The sequence below is a fragment of the Hirsutella rhossiliensis genome (assembly GCF_020360975.1).
Source record: "Hirsutella rhossiliensis strain HR02 chromosome Unknown scaffold00003, whole genome shotgun sequence".
NCBI classification, from domain to species: domain Eukaryota; kingdom Fungi; phylum Ascomycota; class Sordariomycetes; order Hypocreales; family Ophiocordycipitaceae; genus Hirsutella; species Hirsutella rhossiliensis.
In genome coordinates, this window is record NW_025408669.1 from 5972562 (window position 1) to 5992866 (window position 20305).

Consider the following 20305-nt stretch of genomic DNA (forward strand, 5'->3'; position numbering starts at 1 on the left):
ACAGTACGACAGCACGACAACGGTTACGAGGACCTGGGACTACAGATGATATTTAAACCCTTCCGGGTTCCATGGCTTGTCATTCGGCTGTTTGCGCGTCCGGACCCTCCGAAATCCAAAGTCCGCTCCGTAGCGGAGCAAGTGGGCCCCGCTCGTTATGAAGAGAGCATGAGCCCCCTTTCCGCTGGCTACGCGACGACTGTTGCCTGAGTCCAAGCGTTGAATGAAACGCGAGTCTAATTTCTGGGTCCGAGCATGCGGCATACATAAATCGCACGCAGCGGCGACGCACTAAGGAAGCGGAGTGATTCGTCATCCCGGCAGCGCGACGCAGTTTGTTCTCGATGAATCGAAATTGAGCCGAAAACGCAATGCAGGGGCACTGTACTGAGGTTTGTTGAGATTAGTTCATACCGCACGGCCATCGCTTGTCGTTCAGGCTTTGGCTCTCAATAGTAATATCGGACTTGTCAAGGAGAAGTTTCCTCAACGTGAGGGCCAAGGGAGATGTGTATTTCAGTCGTACGATGCCTCTAACTCCAGCCCTGTCAATATCTGAATCTCTTCTCATGCGCTCTCTATCCTGTTATATCAAGGAACGCCGCTGACGATCAGCAATCGGACATTGGGAAACCAAGTGACCGAGTAATATGTAACCGACCCGTGCAACCAAGGACTTGGGCGCGCCGTCAAGTGATGAGCGCGACTTCGTTGAGCGTCTCGAGAACAGCCCTGATCAGCTGCGGGTTCTTCTCGAGTGCGGCGAGGATGTCAGAGTTGATCTGAGCCGGAGCCTCGGCACGCTCGGCGACGTACTTGCGGTATGCGGCGAACTCGTCTAGAAGCCGAGACGAGGCAGTCGCGATGGTAACCAGGCTCTCTGTAACGTTGAGGGCAAGTACATTCTCGTCAGGGGTTGGGGTGAGGATCGCAGGACCGGGACGGGACTTGGAACGCTCTCTCCTTGAGTTGGTTCTAAGCGAGAGAGTCAGCGCGAGAGCAGTGCGGTGTGGGCTTGGGAGTGGCTCGCCTTGGCGCCTCTTGAGGTGGCATCTTGGTCACGGTGATGGACGAGCACTGCGTGTATGGCCCGAGCAGACTGGACAGAGTCGGACCCAAGCTTGAGGCCATTGACAGACTGCTAACGGATCAGGGAAAAGCGGGATGCTCACCAGGAAACAAGATTTGATTTTGGTCAGCGCAAGTGCAACAGGACTTTTAACGGAAAGCTATGATGAGTTCCCTTGGCAACGGAGCAGCAGCCCGAGTCCACCATGTTGTTGACTCACAGGTCAATTTCTAGCAGCCCTCAAAGGCGTTCGGGTCCTCGCACACGCGAAAGACGTACGCGAAGCATAAGGCGCCGCGCTCGGACCCACGAACCGTCTTTGCATTTCTGGCCTTTTTCTTGGAAATGCCCGTGTGCTTGGGGAATATGGCATCGGCCATGACTGGGCTGGAACACGGAGACGGGGGAAGTCGAACTTGACCATTTGTCAGGACTGAGTCAGGAAATGCACAACGAGCGGGAGAGGTCCTTGGAGGCGTGGAAGACGAGCACCTGTGACGGCAGTCAGCTACGTCACCAGGGCGGCCCAAGGACCCAAAAGCGCATCCTGCGCAGAGAGCAGGCGGCGAAAACAGATCACTCCACCTAAGAATTACAGCCTGCAGGGCTACGTTATGCCTCGAGTCTTTAGTTGACGCGTTGGTCCCTGATATTCAGGGGGGAAGCAGCCGAACGTATTACACCTGCCGGGCTCCTATTCCGGCCACTTGGGTCAAGTGCGTAGTCCATGTTGTTTTCGCCGAGGTAACCCCAACGCCGTTGAATTCAAGTCGGCCAAGTTCCATGCCACGCCGGCCGGTGCCGAGCAGAAACGCCGCCGCAATGATGCAGCCGTAAAGGTGCCGTTAATTGGCAACGAGAAAGCCCTGCTTATTGGGGCCGGTGGCCTTTGCGGCCTTGTCGCTGCGGACTTTATAGATGAAGTCGACAATGACGTCATTCTCCTGGATGCCCATGCCGTTGAAGTGCTTGCGAACGGCCATGGCCAGCTGCTCCTTGCCCTGCCGCCGGTGTTTCCGCTTGCATACCATGGTGGGAGAGTAGAGGCCGATGCCGCCGGGCTGCGACAGCACCCACTGGTGGTAGGAGGTGGAGAAGGAGGTCGGCGTGTTGAGCTGGTGTTGGCGGCGGTAGGCGTGGAGGGTGTCGCGCTCGAGCGAGGACCAGTTGAGCTAGGCACGTCAGCGATAAGCATAGACTGAAGGGAGAGCGCGCACCGTCGGGGCCGCGTCGGCGGTGCCCTGGGCTGGAGCAGAGGTTGGCGCCTCTCGAAGCTGGGAAGCGCTCATCTGGCTGGCGCCGCGGCGCATCTTGGCCGGCGCATGGTGGCCGGCGCCCTTTTCCTTGGGGCCGGGGGCGTCTATCTTGAGGTCTTCGGCGTTGCGCGATGCTTTGGAGGGGGCCATGGCGCTGGAGATTTCATTCGGGATGACGATGAAGATGGGAAGGAATGGGAGAAAAGGCGGCGGAGGCGGAGACGCTTTGAGTGGCTTTGGTGGGGCGTTAAGAATTACAAGGCACTTTTCAGGGGTCTTGCCGCACAATTACCTACTACCTAGGGCGCCCTGGCTTGTAGTCTTTGTGTACCTCACATATTATTCTTAGTCCGTGATCTGTTTCCTCTCTGCGGCCTCGCTCTCCCCTATAAGCCGCTGTAATACATCGGTCCTTCTTTCTTCTTCTTTTTATCCGGAACCCTGGGGTTTACCCGGAAGCCTTACTTCCGGCTAGGGTTTTGGCATGATTGGCTTTTTATCATGATGCGAATCATGACTTGATATAAACTATAGAATCAACAACCGCCTTCGACTCGCACTTGGAGGAAGGACGGTGAGATACCATCATACGCAAACCCATCCTGGGATGGTACAAGCTCCTCTCAACACTGTTGACTGATTATACATACGCTAGGGCGGGGATTGGACCGTGCCTGGCCTATACCGTCCGTTTTAGATGCCAACGACTCAGTCCCCGACGTAATGGGCCATCACGATACTACGAGGCGCTATGTAGTTGGCATAAGTTGCATCGTTTTTTATTGTCTGCAGCACCCATCGTAGTTAGCTGCTATCCCTCTATGGCAGTGTTGAACTGCGAAATCTAAACCCCATGGTTGTTGAAACACAAAGCTCCTGCGCATCCAAGACTCAGCGTGTACGGGACCCCTACTCGGCGGTCGACTGCTCGGCGGCTGGCGGCCTGGCAGCTAACTGCTCGTTGGAGGCTTTGATGCTTTCGCAAGCTGCTGTGATGGTCTCCTGTTCAAGGCAAACACTCTCTATGTCCGATGCTAATGATACGGATCCGCCTTCACGGGCGCAGTATCTGTTGATTTCGCTTCCATCCACCAGAACATCTGTTATCTTCGTTTTTGCATTCCGCCACCTGCTTTTCGGGCCCATTTTCGGCTTTGAGACTATCGCAAGCCAACTGACGAGTCTCCCAGGAACCGCACTCCTTTGAAACAGCCATGAATACCAAATATTCCCACAGGACTCGGTGATGACACGGGCATACTGAATCCTTTTTGTCATAAACTCTGCAAAGAACCTGCTCGGTCATTTTTGCAACGGCCAAAGGGACAGCGATGTCCGGTATAGCGCATTTTCATCCCTGTCCGTCAGCTGTGCTGCTTAGTTTAGTATATTGCCCCGTTGCGATTTGCCACGGAACAAGCGCAGCTGCCACCTCCTCGCAATGCTTTCGGCCATAACAAGCCTCAAGTGACGACACAAGAGTACGAGCAGGCATGTCGCTCGAGTACCGGCCGTTGCGAGCCGACGAGACACGGCTTCTGACCCTGTCGAGATGTCATGCGACGAGCCTCTGTGACGCTGGCCCCGGTCTCGACGACGTGAGCCTCGCCTTCACGACCGTCTCCATTACAGCCGTCTCCATCCCGCCCTTTACTGCCCTCTCCTATGTCTGGGGAGATCCATCAGACACCGTGCAGCTCGAATACTCAGGTGGCTCACTATGTGTGACGCGCAACCTCCATGCCATCTTGGGCTGCCTCGCATCCTCGCTGGCCCTCGACCATGAGCCCGCTCACCTCTGGATCGATGCCATTTGCATCGACCAAGCCAGACTAGACGAGCGCGCGGCCCAGGTCCCTCACATGCGACAAATCTACTCGCGCGCCCGCTCTGTTCTCGTCTTCCTCGCCACCACATCGGCCCCATATGAGCTTGGCTTGAGCTTTCTCGGCCAGGCCGCCCAGCACCCGACGTGGCATTACGAGCCGTCACTGGAGCCGCGCATCACGGTGCAGTCGGGGCTGGATGCTCATTCAGAGGCTCTTCGCGATTCCGTCATTGCCATCTTCGCCGCGCCCTGGTGGACCAGGGTCTGGACTGTGCAGGAGTTTGTGCTCGCGGGGCGCGTCACTTTTCGCTGTGGGCGTGCCGGAATTGACGGAGAGAGCATGCTAGCTGCGTCTGAGAACCTGAAAGACCACGAGAGTGGGTGCTGTTGGGCGGCCAGGCATGAGGCAGACGGAAGCTCGAGAGGGTATATCCACATCCCTAGCACCCCAAACGCCGGCATGTCACTGTTCCAGGCGATAATAAGGCTGGACCAGTTGCAAGTCATGTGCAATGCCGAAGCCTACGACGCGAGAAGCCTGCTGGGGGCACTCTCCATGTTTCGCACGCGCGAGTGCACCGATCCTCGCGACCACATCTTTGGCATGCTTGGGCTGGATCTGGGAGACCAAGATCAAAGCCTGCGGTCCCGGGTGCGAGTCGATTACACTGCTCCCGCGACCGAACTGTTTCAAGACGTGGCCACTGCCATGATTCAAACGTCGGGAAACTTGGACGTGCTGAGCCATGTCTGCCAATACTCCAGTCTACGAGGCCGACTCGAAGGACTGCCGAGTTGGGCTCCGGACTGGACCGCGACTGTCGACGAAACCTTCCATCACCGGTACTCGGAGCGCACCCGGCGCACCGTCCTGGCGAAGGCATCAGGGGACTCGAAATCAGCGTGGAATGTCGTCAGCCCGGGTAGAGTTGCGACGAAGGCCCTTTTCCTTGGACAGATATCGATGACTGCTTCTGGATATCCATCCTCAAACTCATCTTTACCCGGCCAGCACGTCCTAGACAATTGGCGAGAGGTCTTTGAATGTCAACGGGAAGAGGGCTCGAAAGAGGAGCGCGCCAATCACACGGACTTTGATTTTGGGCTGGTGATATCAGGGGGTCTCGCCCGTGCCGATTGGCACCAAGAGTCCGGCAGGCATGAAGAAGCGTTCCAAGGCTGGCGCGCATGGTTCACCGACGAAGACGCGCAGAATCTGCGAGAAGGCATTAGACAAGATGTCCGAGGGTTTGACGATCTCGCAAGGTCGATGACTCTCGAGAGGCGCATGTTTAGGACAGGTAATGGACGAGTCGGCTTCGGGCCAGAGTCTGCAGAGGGGGGAGATGTCGTGGTGTTGATGCCCGGCGGCAGAGTGCCGTACGTTCTAAGAAACGCTCATGGGTCAGGGGAGGGCCTAGACGGCGAGAAGAAAGTATTTAGTCTACTAGGCGACGCTTTTGTGCACGGGGCGATGCTAGGCGAAGCAGTTGCAGCACTCGACGGCAGGGACCGGGTTGATGTCGGATGGGAAGACATCTCACTTGTCTAAGTAAAAGCCGGCAGCTCTTCCGGATAGCAATCTTGAGTCTGGGCCCGGCAGATTAATATTTTAGCGCTTTCCTTTCGCTAAGAAGTCACGTCAGGCAATTTCGCTGATATAGCCTTGTCGAGTGCCCGACTTCATGCAATCAAAAAGGGGTTCGGGGCACAGCACTCTGTTGGAGGGCGAGAGACTAGGATAGGATTAGGACTTGTAAAGCAGTTAATCAAGGCACGCTGAGGTTCTCACGGCAAAGTCGCCCAACATAGCCCCCGACTTTGGTGACCCAGTATTTGACTCTGACAACGGGACTCGTTGTCCGGTTCTCCCCCAATGACTTTACCGCAAGAGCTAACCCGCACCCGACTCAGGGTACTGCATCCCCCTTGCTCTCATACCAAGGCCTCAGCCCGCGCCCTCCAGGTCGTTATTGTGCGCCTGAGTCATGACGTCGCGGAACAACGCCGGAAATCGGCAAAGAAGGATCTGACATTGATCTTGAATCAGGGGCTAGGAAAGAGTCCGGGCTAATAAAAAACCACCAGCCTGATAGCAAAAACGGTTCGATCCCTATTAAACCGAGTAGCAAGTGCTCAAATCAGAGCTGGTATTCGGCCTCAGACAGCAACTTGATTAGCTATGTGCTTCTACATCTTGAAACCCTCCCATCTGTTCCGGCAATCCTGCATTAGATCTTGACCTGATATGGACTAGGCGCAGCTTTGTATTACAATTTGTATTACAGGAGCAAAAAAGATCTTGGAATGGCAGACAGTGTGGGAATATCTAAAGTACAAAGAGGGTGCTGGCAAGCACAATGCCGGCAAACAGGGCAAGAGACGTCTTTTGCTGGGCAGCGGCGCCCCGGACGGAATCGACGTTGGGGGGGTTGGAGCTGGCAACAGTCGTGCTCGAGTCAAATCCGGACCCAGACTGGGCCGGGCAGCTCAGGTCAAAGAGGGGCTTCTGCAGGTTGTCTTTCTCGGTGATGGCAAACTTCATCTTGTTTTCCGGGTTGGAGTCGCGCAGGATGTACCAGAACGTAGGCATCTTGTTGAACAGCTTCCCGCAGCCGATCGTGTCCCAGAAGTACTTGGCGTTCTTGATGCTGGGAATGCCGTTGTTCCACTTGGGGCCGCTCGAGGGCCAGCCGATCTCGGTGAGCCAAATGGGCTTGCCGTCGGCAACGCTTTGGGTGCTGTTGAGCGAGTTGTCGAACAGCTCGACAATGTTGGTGATGTCGTTGTTCTGGTCACTCATGTAGTAGGAGTAGGCGTCAAGACCAATCCAGTCCACAGCGTCGATGAGAGGCTTCATCTCCTTGTTGGGCCAGACGTCCCAGGTGTCGACATGGCCAACGGGGACATTCCGGAGAGCGGTATTGTTGAAAGCATCCCGCCACTGCTTGATGAACTCGACGAGGGCGTCGGGAGTGTTTCCAACGCCAGCCTTGTTCTTCTTTCCAAGATCGGAGTTGCGGTAAACATCCTCGCTGCCGATGGAGCAGCCGACAATGAGGTCCGTCAGACTCTTGCCATGCTCCTCAATGGCCTTATTCATCGCGCTGATCTCATCGCTGATGTTCTTGGTGCCCGAAGCCCAAACGCCCAGCAAGATGGACGTGTTCGTCTGGACCGCGGCCGAGAAGGCGGCGATGGGGTCGTCTTTGGTGTTGGCCTGGCGGGTGGTGAAGAGCCGGACGGTCGTGAACTTGCCGTCTGTCCCGGGCAGTTGCTTGGCAGCCTTAAACTCGGCCAAAAAATCACTCTCCTGCTTGGCTTTGTAGTCGTCAAGGGTGGCACCGGAGTTGAAGCCAATGAAGTTCTGCGCGGCTTGCGCAACTGCGCCTCCGACGAGGGAGCCCGTCACGAGAGCAGAGTCGATGCGCATTTTCAACGGTTAAAGACTAAAGGCGATGTAAAGAAGGTATTCGCAGCGGCAGTGTCGGATATGAATCCGTCCCCGTCGAATGCTATGTAAGTGAATTCGGTAACGAGCGTGAATCTGAACAAGCAGATCTAGTAGCAAAAGGGACAAAACGAGGGCACCGCGAGAAAGGAGAGAAAACTCGGATGCACAGTGGCCCTTGGGAAATACATATTACAAAACAATAGGACAAGGCCAGACAAGGTTTCAAGGCAGGACTTGGCTCAAACCGGCCATTAGTACGCGTCTCTATATCTGAGGCCTTAATCCATTTTACGAAGCATATGCCTGCAATAGCAGAGTCTCGTCCTGGCCTGAGCCAATCAGCTTGAGCAGATATTTGCCGGCGCCATCTTGGCACTACTAGGTTCCAGCATCTCATGGGTGCGGTCGAGTCAGTCCAAATTATGCATACACACATTCTCCTTCTTTGTTTCTTCCACCCAGGGTACTGATCAGGAAAAGCCTCGTCCCATTATTCATAAGTACAGGAGCCGATACAGCAGGCACAGGAATGAGTTGGGAGTAATAGCGCAGCGACTCATACTGGCGTAGCATGCACGACATGGAGACACCTGTTTCTCGGATATCCCTCAAACATGCACGTGCCTGGCACCTGAGCCAAGGCCGTTACTCAGGTGGCCTTGTTTTTGCCTTACGCGGTTCTCACACGTTACAGAACTCCCTATGTATCCAGTCCGACGACATGTCATTCATGCTACGCGTCACATCCAATCTTGGCTCCTTGTAGGCTCCATGAGGCAGAGTGTTGCTCGGCCTTGCGAGACTACGCGTAATATCCATCATTCATGCCATGGCTAGAGGCCCTAATAAAGGCTTTGGCCATGCACTTTTCCGCCGAAGCTCCCTACATAACATTGAAGCTGGGCGAGAGCTTGGCTTGAGTGAATCCACATACTGTACATGAACTACTTGTGCAGACGATGGCGATCTAGCTTATCAGATGTAATGTTGCGCGCTTGAGGAATTGGTGTCACTTTGATCTTCTCCAAGTCTCGGCATCGGAGAGATCGAGTGCGTCTCGCAAGACCTGGTTGACGCCCTCGCCCGCCCACAACATTATGAAATGCGCGGTGGTGTTACCATGGGCGCGACACCGGGCTTGCTCCCCCGTCTGTGCCCGGTGGATAGCATACCGGTACATGGGCTTCAACGGCGGCGGCTCCGTGGTACCGGATACAGCAGGCTCCTCATCACAGGCCTCGAAATGAGATATCTGATTTTGCTTCCCCATGTACCGAAACATGCAGGGTCTCGGACCGGTATTTCCTTCAACGGCCCCATTGCCTGGCTCGGCGTGGCATCACTCAATGGCTCTTCCCGCTTGGAGCTCACCCTCACATATAGACGGATGCATCCCTGAACCGCATGCCGGCTGAAGACGTCATTTCTATTTCCCAGTGCATAACACGTCCCAAGACTGACTAACTCAACCAGAGTAGGAAATCGTGATGTGGCATCGAGGATGTGCAGAGTGGCGTATTGAGCGCCTCCATGTTGAGGCTTGGTATCCGTAAGACGCGGCCGACGCTATCACGGCCGTCGGTCTCGATACGGCCAAAGGGCTCTATGCGGCTTCTGTGACTATTACAAGGTCATCGGCCTGCCTTGGTGCGTCGAGTCTGATCCTGTCAAGCTCGCGGTGAGACTACCGTGACTAGGTGCCATGTGCCCTGCCCGCAGTGGGATGCCGGCACCGGACTCTTATCACGGTCCCGAGCGGCGTGGAAAAAAGCCGAACGGGGAGTCTCGTTCAAGTTGTTTATGGACTTCTGTAACATCCCCGCTTAATCCTCAACCTATAAGCGTTAACTGCCCCTTACTGTCAAGAGTACCAAGAGAGCCACAAAGTTTGTAGCCCTCACAGCGTCTTCGAGGCTTGGACATGTAAACTCACTCCAATTTTCTGTTGATACAATCTATAGATTTAAATGTTATGTTTCTGCTGCTTCAATATGAAACAAAGGTCGAAATAAAGCAAAAAACGCTTAGGAAGGGCGATTGGAGCCAGAATTGCCTGTGGCTGCTTGACCGTGCTCTTGGCCAACGAATCCGGACAAGAAACATCTCGTTCTATGAAATTCCTTTTCGCTGTTCCCTTCCCCCTTCCTATGTTTTCCTACGTGCCAGCCCCTGCCTGGTATCTTCCACTACCGAGCTGGACGAACTTCCGATTGGAAACAGAAGAAAACGATCGAATCGTCGTGGCTGGAGCGGGATGCCGAATGGACCCTTTAGCAAGCCTTGGCCGCCGGTTTGGCCGCCGTGGGGGTGGCAGCGGGACGCGAGCATTCCGAGCATCCCTGCTCGGACTGGCCCGATGAGCCCGTATACAAGGCAGCGCCGACACCAGCAGACTGCTTCTGGGGCGTAGTAGCAGCAGCTTTGGTGCCACTCTCGCCAGTCACCCCCTGATCCAGACCGGTCCAACTGCCAGATCACCGACCCCGTGACGTCGATGGTGATTTCGTTCCTCAGGACATCATCAGCAGGGCTATCCTGACAGCTGACCACCTCCATGGCGGCTTTACCAGCCTCGCCGACGGGCTCGGACTTGATGCGGACATTTCGCGCGAAATCTTCTGGGCTTGGCACTGGCAGTCGGGGGCCCGGTACATATTGGCGGCCTCATCTGCGGCAATGGCACGGCGCTCACCCTCGGCGGGAACAGCGCTCGACTTGAGTGCGACATATTGAAAGGAGCAAACGAGATCGCCGAAACCGCCGACGGTAATGTCGTTGTCGGAGAAGACGTGCCGGACCTGGCGGTGCCAGGTCTGGAGTTCCAGCCCGTCGCCTTTGGCAAGAGCCGTGGGAGTGGAGGCCGCGGCGGTGTCCGCAGTCTCCGACAGCTTCGTGGCGAGGCGTTGTCCTGGCTTCGCGGCAGAGGGCACGGCGAGAAGAGTCGTAGGCATGGCGGCCGCCGTCGAGGAAGCCGCTGACTTCCCCTTCACGCACTCCACGTCGTCGCCGATGGATTTTGCCGCTGAACGGCTTCCTGCTTGAGGTTGTTGAGCTCTCCCGAAGCCGCCGACGCCGGGTAGGTAGTGTTGTTGATGGTAAAGCGGGCGAGCCCCTGTGTCTCGGGTCTGTCGGGATAGTGCTCCTCGACGGTGAAATTCTTGAGCGGCTTCCGGTCTGCGAAGGCCACGCCTGTAAAATTGCTCCAGGAATTGCCGACGTCTCCCTGGAATTAGCCCCAGGCGAGGGCTTTGGGCGGGTCGTCCTTTTCAAACTTGTTGAAGGCGTTGATCCAGTGGCCGCTCATCTAGTCGTAACGCTCCTGAGACAGCAGCTCGCAGGCCAGGCAGCCCATGACATCCTTCTTATAGGACGCGCCCTCGCCGAACAAGCACTGTTTGTAAACAGCAAAATCCCGCTTCTGGTCCGTCGCCTCCTTATCGGAGAGGCGGCTGACAGACCCGCACATGCTCGAGATGTACTGCTCGGCGATGCAGGGCGGCACCGCGTTTTTGATGCCGAGCTGGTAGTTCTTACCACGGAGTGGCACTGATCATTAATTGTCGTCTTGTTCTCGAGCCTCTGCAGGACATGGTTGGTGTCGATTTCCTGAGCCATGGCGACGCCTTAAAGAGCGGCGAGGGCGACGACGCCCGCCGAGACAGGGCTTTTGTTCAACATTGTAGGCAGAGAAGAACAGCTAAAGGCCGGGAGGCAGAGAATGTGATGAAATACGACGTAAAGACTGGATTCTGGTTGGCAACCAGGTAGCAATAGAAATATCAAAGACAGACAGAGAGTGATGAGATGCGATGGTGGTTCGAGATGCAGAGGCCGGCGCCAACAGGCTATTATACACCAGATATCATCCACGGGTGTAGGTCCACAATCCGTCCAGCACCTGGCTGGCCATCATCTGAAAAGCGGCCTGTGCTGGCCGTGGGGATGGCCTCCAGTCGTGTATTCGGGATAGATCCTTAACAGGAAAGAGTGGTAACCGAGGGCTGCGCCATTCACGTTGATCGCGGGCGAATTGTAGTCAGTCTTGCTCGACTTGGACCTGAGGACAAGGCTCCTTTGAGACGTGACGCACGTTGTCATTCTATAACAGCGAAGTGGAAGCATATGCACAAGTCATTGACTCACACCTTCGTCACCACTCCCATCATTAGTTTAAACTGGATCCATAATCTTGTAGACAGCATGACTTTGTACGTATGCCTACTATCCAGTGTTGACAAGCGTCGGGGGTCGTGTCTTGACGCGCAATGACCTGTCTACAGTTGCGGAATAACTTGGTATATTTGGTCAGATATGTACCTACTCCATAATTCGTCCTGGGCCGTGAAGATACAGTGAGTCGAGCGCACAGCCATGGCACGGAGGTGTCATGTTCACGGATCATCGGGAAGCAGTTTAGTGTTTGGGGTTGACAATGAGCTGGGGCAGTGCTGGGTGGCTGGCCTTCCCTTGGTCCCCCGAACCGGTCTAATTCTGAACTATATGACCAAATGCTTTCACAACTGGGAGAGCACCTTGTCGAAGAACAATGGGAACAGTTTTCGTTTTGGGCTACGTGACCTGGTCTTCAATTATGTCTACACACGGCTTGCAATCCTAGGGTCTGTTTGATAACGGTACATGTCCATCATTGGATTTGCAGTTGTCGGTCTTTTATTTATATTTCTTCAATTATGGATAACTGGAAAGGGCCGAGACTACGTTGTCACTCAATGCGGTGCTATCAGTCCGGCCCGTTCGAGTATATGGCTCATTGTCTACGGTTTATCACATCTACCCATATTGAATCCCTTTATTTATAGAAGCGCATCTCTTTATGATACCGAACTTATCGATCGAACTGACTGAGCATCTTGCTGCGACTGGCTTTCTCTTGGAGAAATGTAGTAGTAATTATATTTGGTAACTTTGTCTCTCAGGACGAGTCATCTTTCCTGCTACTACCAGGGCAACTAAGAAGGTAATTATCTGTATTACGAAGCAAGATTCGTTTTGTTCCGACTTGTTCTTGTCTAGGCCAAACGCCTTATTCTCATTACCTTTGACGATGTAGATTCGACGAGTGCCGGCGAATCTATTGTCGGCCTCTGCGCATACGTCAATGACTCAATTAAACATTAATCGTATGTCAAGGAAGCCACGGACTGGCGATGACGTGAAGCCGCTTTGGGACGGTGGCATTGGTGTCTCGCCGCCGCCTCGATGCCACTATAGGGGGAGCTAAGCCGGGGTCTTTTTCCAATCAACCCCATTTAAGAAATCTGTAATAGAACACTGACTGTGTTCTTTCTACCACTTATTCAACCAGACCAAGCTGATACTGTCCATCTTGCTGGATGCGATGGTGACTGCGCACGGACTAAGCACGGGGGTGTGGGTGGGTGTGTTGCAAGTCTTGCCACAGTGTTGTGGATTACAGGCCTTTCCAGGGATGGAAACTAGCTCGCATACCGCCTATTGTTGTCTCATGAACCATCGGAAAATCAAACAGAGCAGAGTCAAGCAAGTCCTGTCCGGGCCTGCTGTCGAAAGCCGGTCGACCCCTTAAAGTAAATTCTGAGTCGTGACAGCATCCCACGCCATGCAGATCCTGTCGTCATACTTCTCTCTCGTCTGCGGACTCCCACTGTCGCAGCCTATGCATATATTGATCTGACGAAGCCCGCGGTCGCTCGACCCGCCCTTGTTCCCTTCAATATGGTCATGAAGCTATCAGGGCCCAGTCATCCGATTCTGTTCACCATCTCGGCGGCCCAGTTCGGACTTTGCTGGCCATTGTCCATTATCGTCATTTATTCCGCGCCCGAGGCGGGAGGAAAACCCGGCCATCCTTCGATACAATCAGTCTGCCGAGTGCGTGTCAGGAACACGCGCCACCGCATCTTCAGGAAGCCGGCCAGCAATTCTTTCTCACACGATGCCCCTTGTTGCTGCCTCCAACCTATGGGACCAGGCAGTCGTCCTCCTGATCACGGCCCTGGCCGCCTTCGTCCTGGGCTTCGTGGTGGGTGTCTTCAACGTGCGCGGTCACGTCATCTCGCCAAAACGGCACAACAAGCGCCGCCAAAAGCTGTCCGACGCCTTTGATAGCGACGAGACCGATGTCGAGGATGATCTGATACTAGATCACGCTCCCAACTGGGCGAATAGCGAGGAGACCGATCGGCAGCAAGGCCTGAGGGTATAAACGGCCGGTATCACAGAGTACGGACCGGGCTGGAAGAATGCATGATGATATCTTTGGCAGATGTTTCAGCAAGACCAGAGTAGTTTAGGCGGATAGGCTCTGAGACAGCAAAAGTCCGATCAAAGCTGCGGCGAACATCTAACAGGAGTCTTGGGCACCTCTATCCCAAGGCCGGCAGCCGCTGCCTTAAAAAAAAACGCTATTCATAGATGCAAAGAGTGTGCCGGACCTTCTTCGCCCACTAGTCAGGCATCTCAAAGGGCGCTGTATGAGTAGAGGTTGACATTTTTAGTGGCCTTCAGGGGAGAGCGCCTGAAGTGGCTGGCTTGACTCAGAGGCACAGTCTATGCGCAATGCGGGATCACCGACGCCCTAAGGTTCCTCGGAGTCCGAGGTTGGATGCATTTGGAGCCCTTATATCAACTCGGGAACCCGCGTCTCCGCTGAAAGTGAGCCTCGTGGCTTATTCGCCGCAAGTTGGACCGCGCAAGCAACAGTCGCATTGATAGGCAGAAGAAGAGTCACTGGTCAGGAATCAAGACATGGCAATTCGGCAAACGGATTAAGAAGAATCAGGGACCGCGAACTCGGCCGCCCATCTAGGACTGGACACCGCGTGCCTTCTCAGTTGCGACTTGAGGCTGCTCTTCTGGTTCGAGTCGTAAAAGCAGACTGCATGTAGTATTGCTGATAACATGTGGAACAGAAACGATAAAAATCAGGCTGGTAGCTCCTTTCCCTTGCGGTGACTGACTGGAGGAGCAGGCCCGCGCCAAATAGAGCGAATACAGGCACGGAAACGCTCCCACGCTCATGTACCAAGACTTGAGGACGCGTGGCACAGCGCCCTTCTATTTGTTTTTGGGCCAGAGGGAATTTCCCTTAGACGGCTCAGACGCAAAGTGATAGCTAGCGCCGTGGCTGTCGCCATTGATCTGGGTTCCGCCGTTACAGTTCGGCTGGCTCCCTGTGCCGCCGTGGTAGAGCTGAGTTCCAGAGCCGCTGTTGTACAGCCTAACACCTTCTCTAGAGTCCGGCTTCAAAGACGGTGGCAACTTCTTGACCTCGTTGAGCATCTCCTGCACCTTGTTGACATGCTCTCGGCTGACAAAGGGCTCTCTGATGACATCGCCGAGGCGGCTGAGCACGCTGCTCATGACCTGCTCGGGTCTTTGGGCGCCTCCCTCCACAGCCTCGCGGTACCTTTCGAGTCTCAGGGTAGCGTCTCCAATTGTGACGACTGCGACAAGGGCCTTCTCGAGGTCTTCAGCCTGGCGACGGCAGTAGTTAGCCACCTGCTGGATCTCGACGAGTTTCTTCTCGTCTTCTTGCCCGGCCGACTCGACACGCTCCGTCAAGCAGTCGAAGAGCCTAGAGACTTCGGGGACACGCCGGGCGACGACGTAGAAGGCCGGGGGCAGGCCGGATGTGCCCTCAAGTTTGCTGGCCAACCCTGCGTTGACGTTGAACGCATTGCGAGTGTTGTTGAGAGACATCTCAGTGTACAGCTTGGTCATACTGTTGTCCGACATGTTTGATGATGGGTCGTCTCGTCAGAAACAGAAGAAAACAAAGACGGTTGAAGCTGGCGATGGTGTAGCATTATATACCTGCTCGGGCCCGACGATCAACGTTTTGTTGCAGAAATTCCGCGCAACAAGCCTTGGCAAGGCGGCAGAGCTCTGTAGTCTGCCTTGAGGTGCAGGCTGTTTCTATGCGTTCAGCTCTTTCAGCCATTTGCCTTTTTCTGCTCCTCATTGGCTGCCCAGTACGTGAACGCCTCCCTCTCTTTGCCTCGCTGCAGCATCCGCCTACAAGTATGCTGACATTGGCCGCCTCGATGCTTGACTACCAAGCCGAGGCCGGTTGCATCTTGAGCACTGTTCTTTTGCCTTCTCGCGAGAATTGTGCTGAGAAGCTTTGTGGTGTTGAGGCGACACAGCGCTCGGTTTGTGCTCCATCTATCCGTTGTTACATGAGCCCTCCCTCTCGGGCTGAGGCCACTGGCAGTCCCTGGCCCCCTCGGCCAGCTGCGAGTCGCATGTTAGTGTATGCAGTTTGTAAGTTGGTGTAGCACTGCATATGTGCTGACCAGGTGCCGCTCATCGCCACCCCTACATGACTTGTACTGTACTGCAAGCTGCGAAATGGGACATCCCGCCGCAATAATTTCTCTCGCTCTCTCTTCTTTTCTTCCCGCTGGACACCATCTTGTACACACGTGGGCTTGACAAGCCTGGCACGACGTAGTCAGACCGCCCAGGGCACTTGCGTACAAGTCGTCCTATATATGCATTAACATATCTTGGACGCCTTGTAATGTTGAAAGTTGCCGCACCCTGTACTGGCCACATCGTTGAGCCCGCTCTCCTGTGCAAGTACGAGTACTCTGTCACGAATAGTAGGGCCAAATAGGCATAAAGTTAGTATTTCAGAATCGTCCGGTGCTGCTCCATTTTCCCTTCTGTTCTCTGTGTCTGTTCCTTCCTTCCTCGCCCTTTTATTCCTGGCCACAATCTCGATCTTCTCCGTCTGCCTCACACCTCCGTCAATCGTCGGGGTGGCTGCGCCCACTTTTCCTAGGACACCGTCCCTGACGGCCGGGCTGACTGTCTCAGCCGACGCATCAGAAAGCAGGCCTGACGTCCTGGCTGACTGTCTCAGCAGGAGCATCAGCAAGCAGGGAACCTCTAGAGGTCCTACGAGCGGCTTCGCAACACACCCCCTTAGTGACGGCCAACCAGGACGTTGCTAGAGATGCGGGAATGTCGTGCACGACTCATCTCTCGCCCTGGGCCTCTTTATGGCTATCACGGGATGTATCACATCTCGTAATTCTTCAAGCTTGGCCTCTCTACTCAATCGTTCCTTTATCTCCTCAAGCCCAACCATTCGTTGGAACTCGAGGAGCTTCTGCCTCGGCAATGCCTTCGTCAAGCCATCTGCTCGCATATGTGTCGTAGGCACCCAATTGACCAATTCGAGCATCTTGAACCTCTTGTCGTAGCCAATGCTGATGAATGTCTACGTGCCTCAGTCTCGTCGAGAGCTTCGTACTCTCCTCTTTGAGAAGTCTGATCGTCTGGGCATTGTCGCATTCCACTACCAACGGAGAGGAATTCGGATGTCCAGGGAATTCAACAGACGGCTCAGGAAGATCGCCTCCTTTGACGCCTCTGAGAGAGCAAGCAACTCAGCCTCCGTGCTTGACGTCGTGACTGTCGCTTGCTTTGACGCTCTCCACGCCACTGATCCTCCAAATAGGGTCATGACGTAGCCTTGTGAGCTCTTCCTGTCGACTGAATTGTCTGCGAACGATGCGTCACTCGAACAGAGGAACAGCTCCGCTTCCTTCGATCCTCCTCCGAGACGTAACGCGTACGATCTCGTTGCAAAGAGGAAGAGGATAACTCTGTCTGCTGCTTTCTGGTGCTTCTCATCGGGATTGTGGTTATGTCTTGCCAGTCGGGATACGGCAAACGCAATATCTGGTCGCGTTGAAATTGCTGAGAAGAGCACGGAACCAACCTTCTGGAGATACTGATGTTTTTCCTTTCATTTGCTTGGCTTGTAGCTGGCAGGAGCTCTTCGTCAGAGATCATTGGCGTGTCTGGGAGCTTGAGAGACTCAGGGCGTTGTCGTTGTTTAACAGGAACTTATACGCGATCTTGTCGATATAGGCGTCTTGCGTCAGCCAAAGCGTCTTCCTTTGACGATCGCGGAGGATACGAATCCCCAAGAACCAGCGAGGTTCTCCAAGCCGAGTTAGGTTGATCTTTTTCTGTAGTCCCCGAGTAGCTTCTTCGACGACCCTTCGTCCTCCTTCCGGAATGCCCAGATGATGTCATCAACGTAGAAGAAGACGGTCACCGCTCCCTTCACCATGACACACGGCTCCTGGGAACTTTTCTGAATCCCAGTTCCTCTAGAGACGACGTAAGCATCTGTTGCCAGAGGAGCGGCGAGCGGCGTAGTCCGTAGAGAGCTTTTCTCAGGCGTAGGACTTTCCCCCTCTTCTGGAACCCCGGTGGCATCCTCATGAAGATAACTTCTTCGTCGTCGAGGGGGGCATGAACAAAAGCATTGACTGCATCCATCTGTTCCAATTCGAGGTCGTGTTCCGCGGCAATGGCCATTAGCGTACGAAACGACATTCCTGCGAGGGTAGTCGCTCGAGTAGGCAGGTCCCCCTTTTCTTGCTGATTGCCACAGACAACGAGGCGAGCTTTGCACTTTTGGAGATTGCCGTGCTTATCAGTCTTATAGATGAATACCCACTTGCAACCGAGGACCTGCTTTCCAGCAGCCTTCGTCCAGAAGACCTCGTCAAACGAGCCCATTTCCGCATGTGAGGCCAGGTGGTCTCTCTGAGCCTGGGTGAATTCCTCTCTATACGGGTGTTTTTCTAGTTGCTTCTGCGTCTGTGGAGGCTCGGGTAGGTCTCTCTTGTGGACTTTTGCGCTTTTCGGTCTGAACAACCTTCCTGCTGTGAAGGCTCCGTGCACCCCGTCCTCAATTGGCACCGGGACGAAGTCGGCAAAACGGTCGATGTATGACTGATCCAGCTCTGGTTGATCAAATGGTTCCAGAGCTTTCAAACGCGATTCTTTCATCAGGCCTTCAAGGTCGGCTTGAAATGCCGCTCCTCCAAGAGAGCAACCCACCCCTCAGGGTGAGCCTCCTCTTCAGGATCATCCTGAACCCGGACTCTCTTCTGAGCTTGCAACGGCTCCAGATCGACTTGGAAAGGGCTTTACCACCACCCCTTAGGGTCAGCGTATGGAAAGTGAACCGAAAAGACTCCATGTGGTTCTTCTTCCTCCGGGTCAGAAGCTGGTGGCGTTAGGTATGCATCTTCCAGCTCCCGCGCTCTCCCGTAGTCTTCTTTTCCTGCTCTTCGCTTTGTTGTTGTCCCTGCTCCTCGTCTTCGTTATCTTCAGCCATTCTGATGTCATCATCCTCGAAGTCCTCGATATCAGTGTCTTCATCGGTCTCTTCGTCAAGGATGGCCTGATTCGCCGTCTGGCCTTCCGGGATTTCAATCTGTTGGATCATCTCTCCGATGCTCGCAGGCAGCGGCATCCGCTCGCCTCCTCCTTCGAAGAACGTATACTCGTCAAAGACAACATCTCTCGTTGCAATGACCTTCTTCAAGAGAGGGACCCAAATTAGGAAGATATTTGTAGACTTATAACCGATGAGGTATCCGATGTGAGCTCTCGGGTCGAGCTTCCACCTCTTCCTCAATCCAAGCTGTGCATTTGCTGTCATTGCGTAGGCTCGGCAGCCGTACGCACGAAGATGTGAGCTGATTTTTCTTCCTGTGAACAAGTCAATGGGAGACTTCCAGTCGGCTTCTCCTTCGTTAGCGTTTTCAGCGGCGAATCGAGGCTCTCTTGGCGTTCGGTTTCGAGGTAGCAGGCTGCTTCGATGATCTCTTTCCATAGTGAATGCGGTAGTCGAGAGGCAATCCTCATGACTCTCGCTCTCTCGGTAGAGATCCTCCTGACCTCTCGGCTCCACCATTCTGGTCCTGAGTGTTGGAAGCTGACATCGCCTTTGTCATCCCTTTCTTCCTCATCCAGGCTGAGATTTTCTTCGTGAAGAGCTCGCCGTCAGAGCGCACGACATTCGTCTTAAATCCAAAGCGAGCGAGCATAAAGGAGGAAAAGTCTTTCAAGACAGCTCCGTGTTCCTTTGCCTTGTAGGTCTTCATGAAGTAGGAAAGACCATTCCAGAGAAGGCGTCTGTGATAAACATCACACGGACGTAGTTCTCGTGGTCTCTCGCAAGGTCGGTCCAGTCTATCCAGATCTCGTAGCACGGCTTGTCTCTTTCCTCGTCAGGTGGACGGCGGGAGACTTGCCTTCTGACCTTCCCCTGAGCACAGTACTCGCATTCGACGGTTTTCGGCCCTTAATCCGGACCCCCCTTTGTAGGCCTAGCTTGTGCAAAGCCATTGGACCAGGGTGACCAAGACGGGCGTGCCAAAGCTTGCCGTCTCCTTGAGAGGCAGGTCGAGGATCTCTTGAGCCGGCTCTTCGAGCTTTCCTTGTCTCCTTCTTCGATGCCTGGAACGCACTGTTGAAATCCGGGAATTCGGTTTCCACGGGCTGGTATTCAACAACAAACTGCTGATATTTCCTCTCGGTGATCCCGATAGTCTGGCCCTTTCGGACTAGCCTCATAGGCTCAGACAGCGTATCCCAAAAGATCTGATCGTCGTCGATAAGAGTCTGCAAAGAAACCAGGCTCGATGAGAAACCGGGACAGTAGGCAACCTTCTTTAATCGGGTGTTCGGTGGGAGCCGTCAGGCATCGTCGTTGCGACATTGACTCGCCCGAATCCTTCGATTCGAACGAGAGAGTCACCGGCGACGATAAAGTCATTCTTGGCCTTTTTAAACGATCGGAACCGACTGAGCTTGTTGTTGATATGAAGAGATGCGCCGCAATCAAGGAGGGTTGAATTCTTAAGCGGATATTCCGATCC

The 20305-nt window shown here is 54.4% G+C and overlaps 8 protein-coding genes across 8 annotated transcripts; 2 read left to right on the top strand and 6 right to left on the bottom strand.

Annotated features, from left to right (window-relative positions):
- Nucleotides 1–689: 689 nt before the first annotated feature.
- Nucleotides 690–1449, bottom strand: HRG_03858 (uncharacterized protein; the record flags this gene model as incomplete). The annotated part of the gene is made up of 2 exons (XM_044862329.1): nt 690–975; nt 1349–1449. The coding sequence occupies 2 exons, from the start codon at nt 1447–1449 to the stop codon at nt 690–692; spliced, it is 387 nt and encodes a 128-aa protein (XP_044723355.1).
- Nucleotides 1450–1914: 465 nt separating this feature from the next.
- On the bottom strand, nt 1915–2475 carry HRG_03859 (sin3 binding of histone deacetylase complex subunit SAP30 domain-containing protein; the record flags this gene model as incomplete). The annotated part of the gene is made up of 2 exons (XM_044862330.1): nt 1915–2241; nt 2287–2475. 2 exons carry the CDS (start codon nt 2473–2475, stop codon nt 1915–1917), a joined length of 516 nt encoding a protein of 171 aa, XP_044723356.1.
- A 1343-nt stretch (nt 2476–3818) lies between these two features.
- On the top strand, nt 3819–5427 carry HRG_03860 (heterokaryon incompatibility protein (HET) domain-containing protein; the record flags this gene model as incomplete). The annotated part of the gene is made up of 2 exons (XM_044862331.1): nt 3819–5076; nt 5312–5427. 2 exons carry the CDS (start codon nt 3819–3821, stop codon nt 5425–5427), a joined length of 1374 nt encoding a protein of 457 aa, XP_044723357.1.
- Nucleotides 5428–6482: 1055 nt separating this feature from the next.
- On the bottom strand, nt 6483–7586 carry HRG_03861 (putative glucan endo-1,3-beta-glucosidase eglC; the record flags this gene model as incomplete). The annotated part of the gene is made up of 1 exon (XM_044862332.1): nt 6483–7586. The coding sequence occupies one exon, from the start codon at nt 7584–7586 to the stop codon at nt 6483–6485; it is 1104 nt and encodes a 367-aa protein (XP_044723358.1).
- A 2531-nt stretch (nt 7587–10117) lies between these two features.
- On the bottom strand, nt 10118–11222 carry HRG_03862 (uncharacterized protein; the record flags this gene model as incomplete). Its single annotated transcript, XM_044862333.1, has 3 exons — nt 10118–10515; nt 10602–10830; nt 11142–11222. 3 exons carry the CDS (start codon nt 11220–11222, stop codon nt 10118–10120), a joined length of 708 nt encoding a protein of 235 aa, XP_044723359.1.
- A 2320-nt stretch (nt 11223–13542) lies between these two features.
- HRG_03863 (uncharacterized protein) lies at nt 13543–13812 on the top strand (the record flags this gene model as incomplete). Its single annotated transcript, XM_044862334.1, has 1 exon — nt 13543–13812. The coding sequence occupies one exon, from the start codon at nt 13543–13545 to the stop codon at nt 13810–13812; it is 270 nt and encodes an 89-aa protein (XP_044723360.1).
- Nucleotides 13813–14663: 851 nt separating this feature from the next.
- On the bottom strand, nt 14664–15344 carry HRG_03864 (uncharacterized protein; the record flags this gene model as incomplete). The annotated part of the gene is made up of 1 exon (XM_044862335.1): nt 14664–15344. The coding sequence occupies one exon, from the start codon at nt 15342–15344 to the stop codon at nt 14664–14666; it is 681 nt and encodes a 226-aa protein (XP_044723361.1).
- Nucleotides 15345–18654: 3310 nt separating this feature from the next.
- Nucleotides 18655–19257, bottom strand: HRG_03865 (uncharacterized protein; the record flags this gene model as incomplete). The annotated part of the gene is made up of 1 exon (XM_044862336.1): nt 18655–19257. The coding sequence occupies one exon, from the start codon at nt 19255–19257 to the stop codon at nt 18655–18657; it is 603 nt and encodes a 200-aa protein (XP_044723362.1).
- Between the last annotated feature and the right edge of the window lie 1048 nt (nt 19258–20305).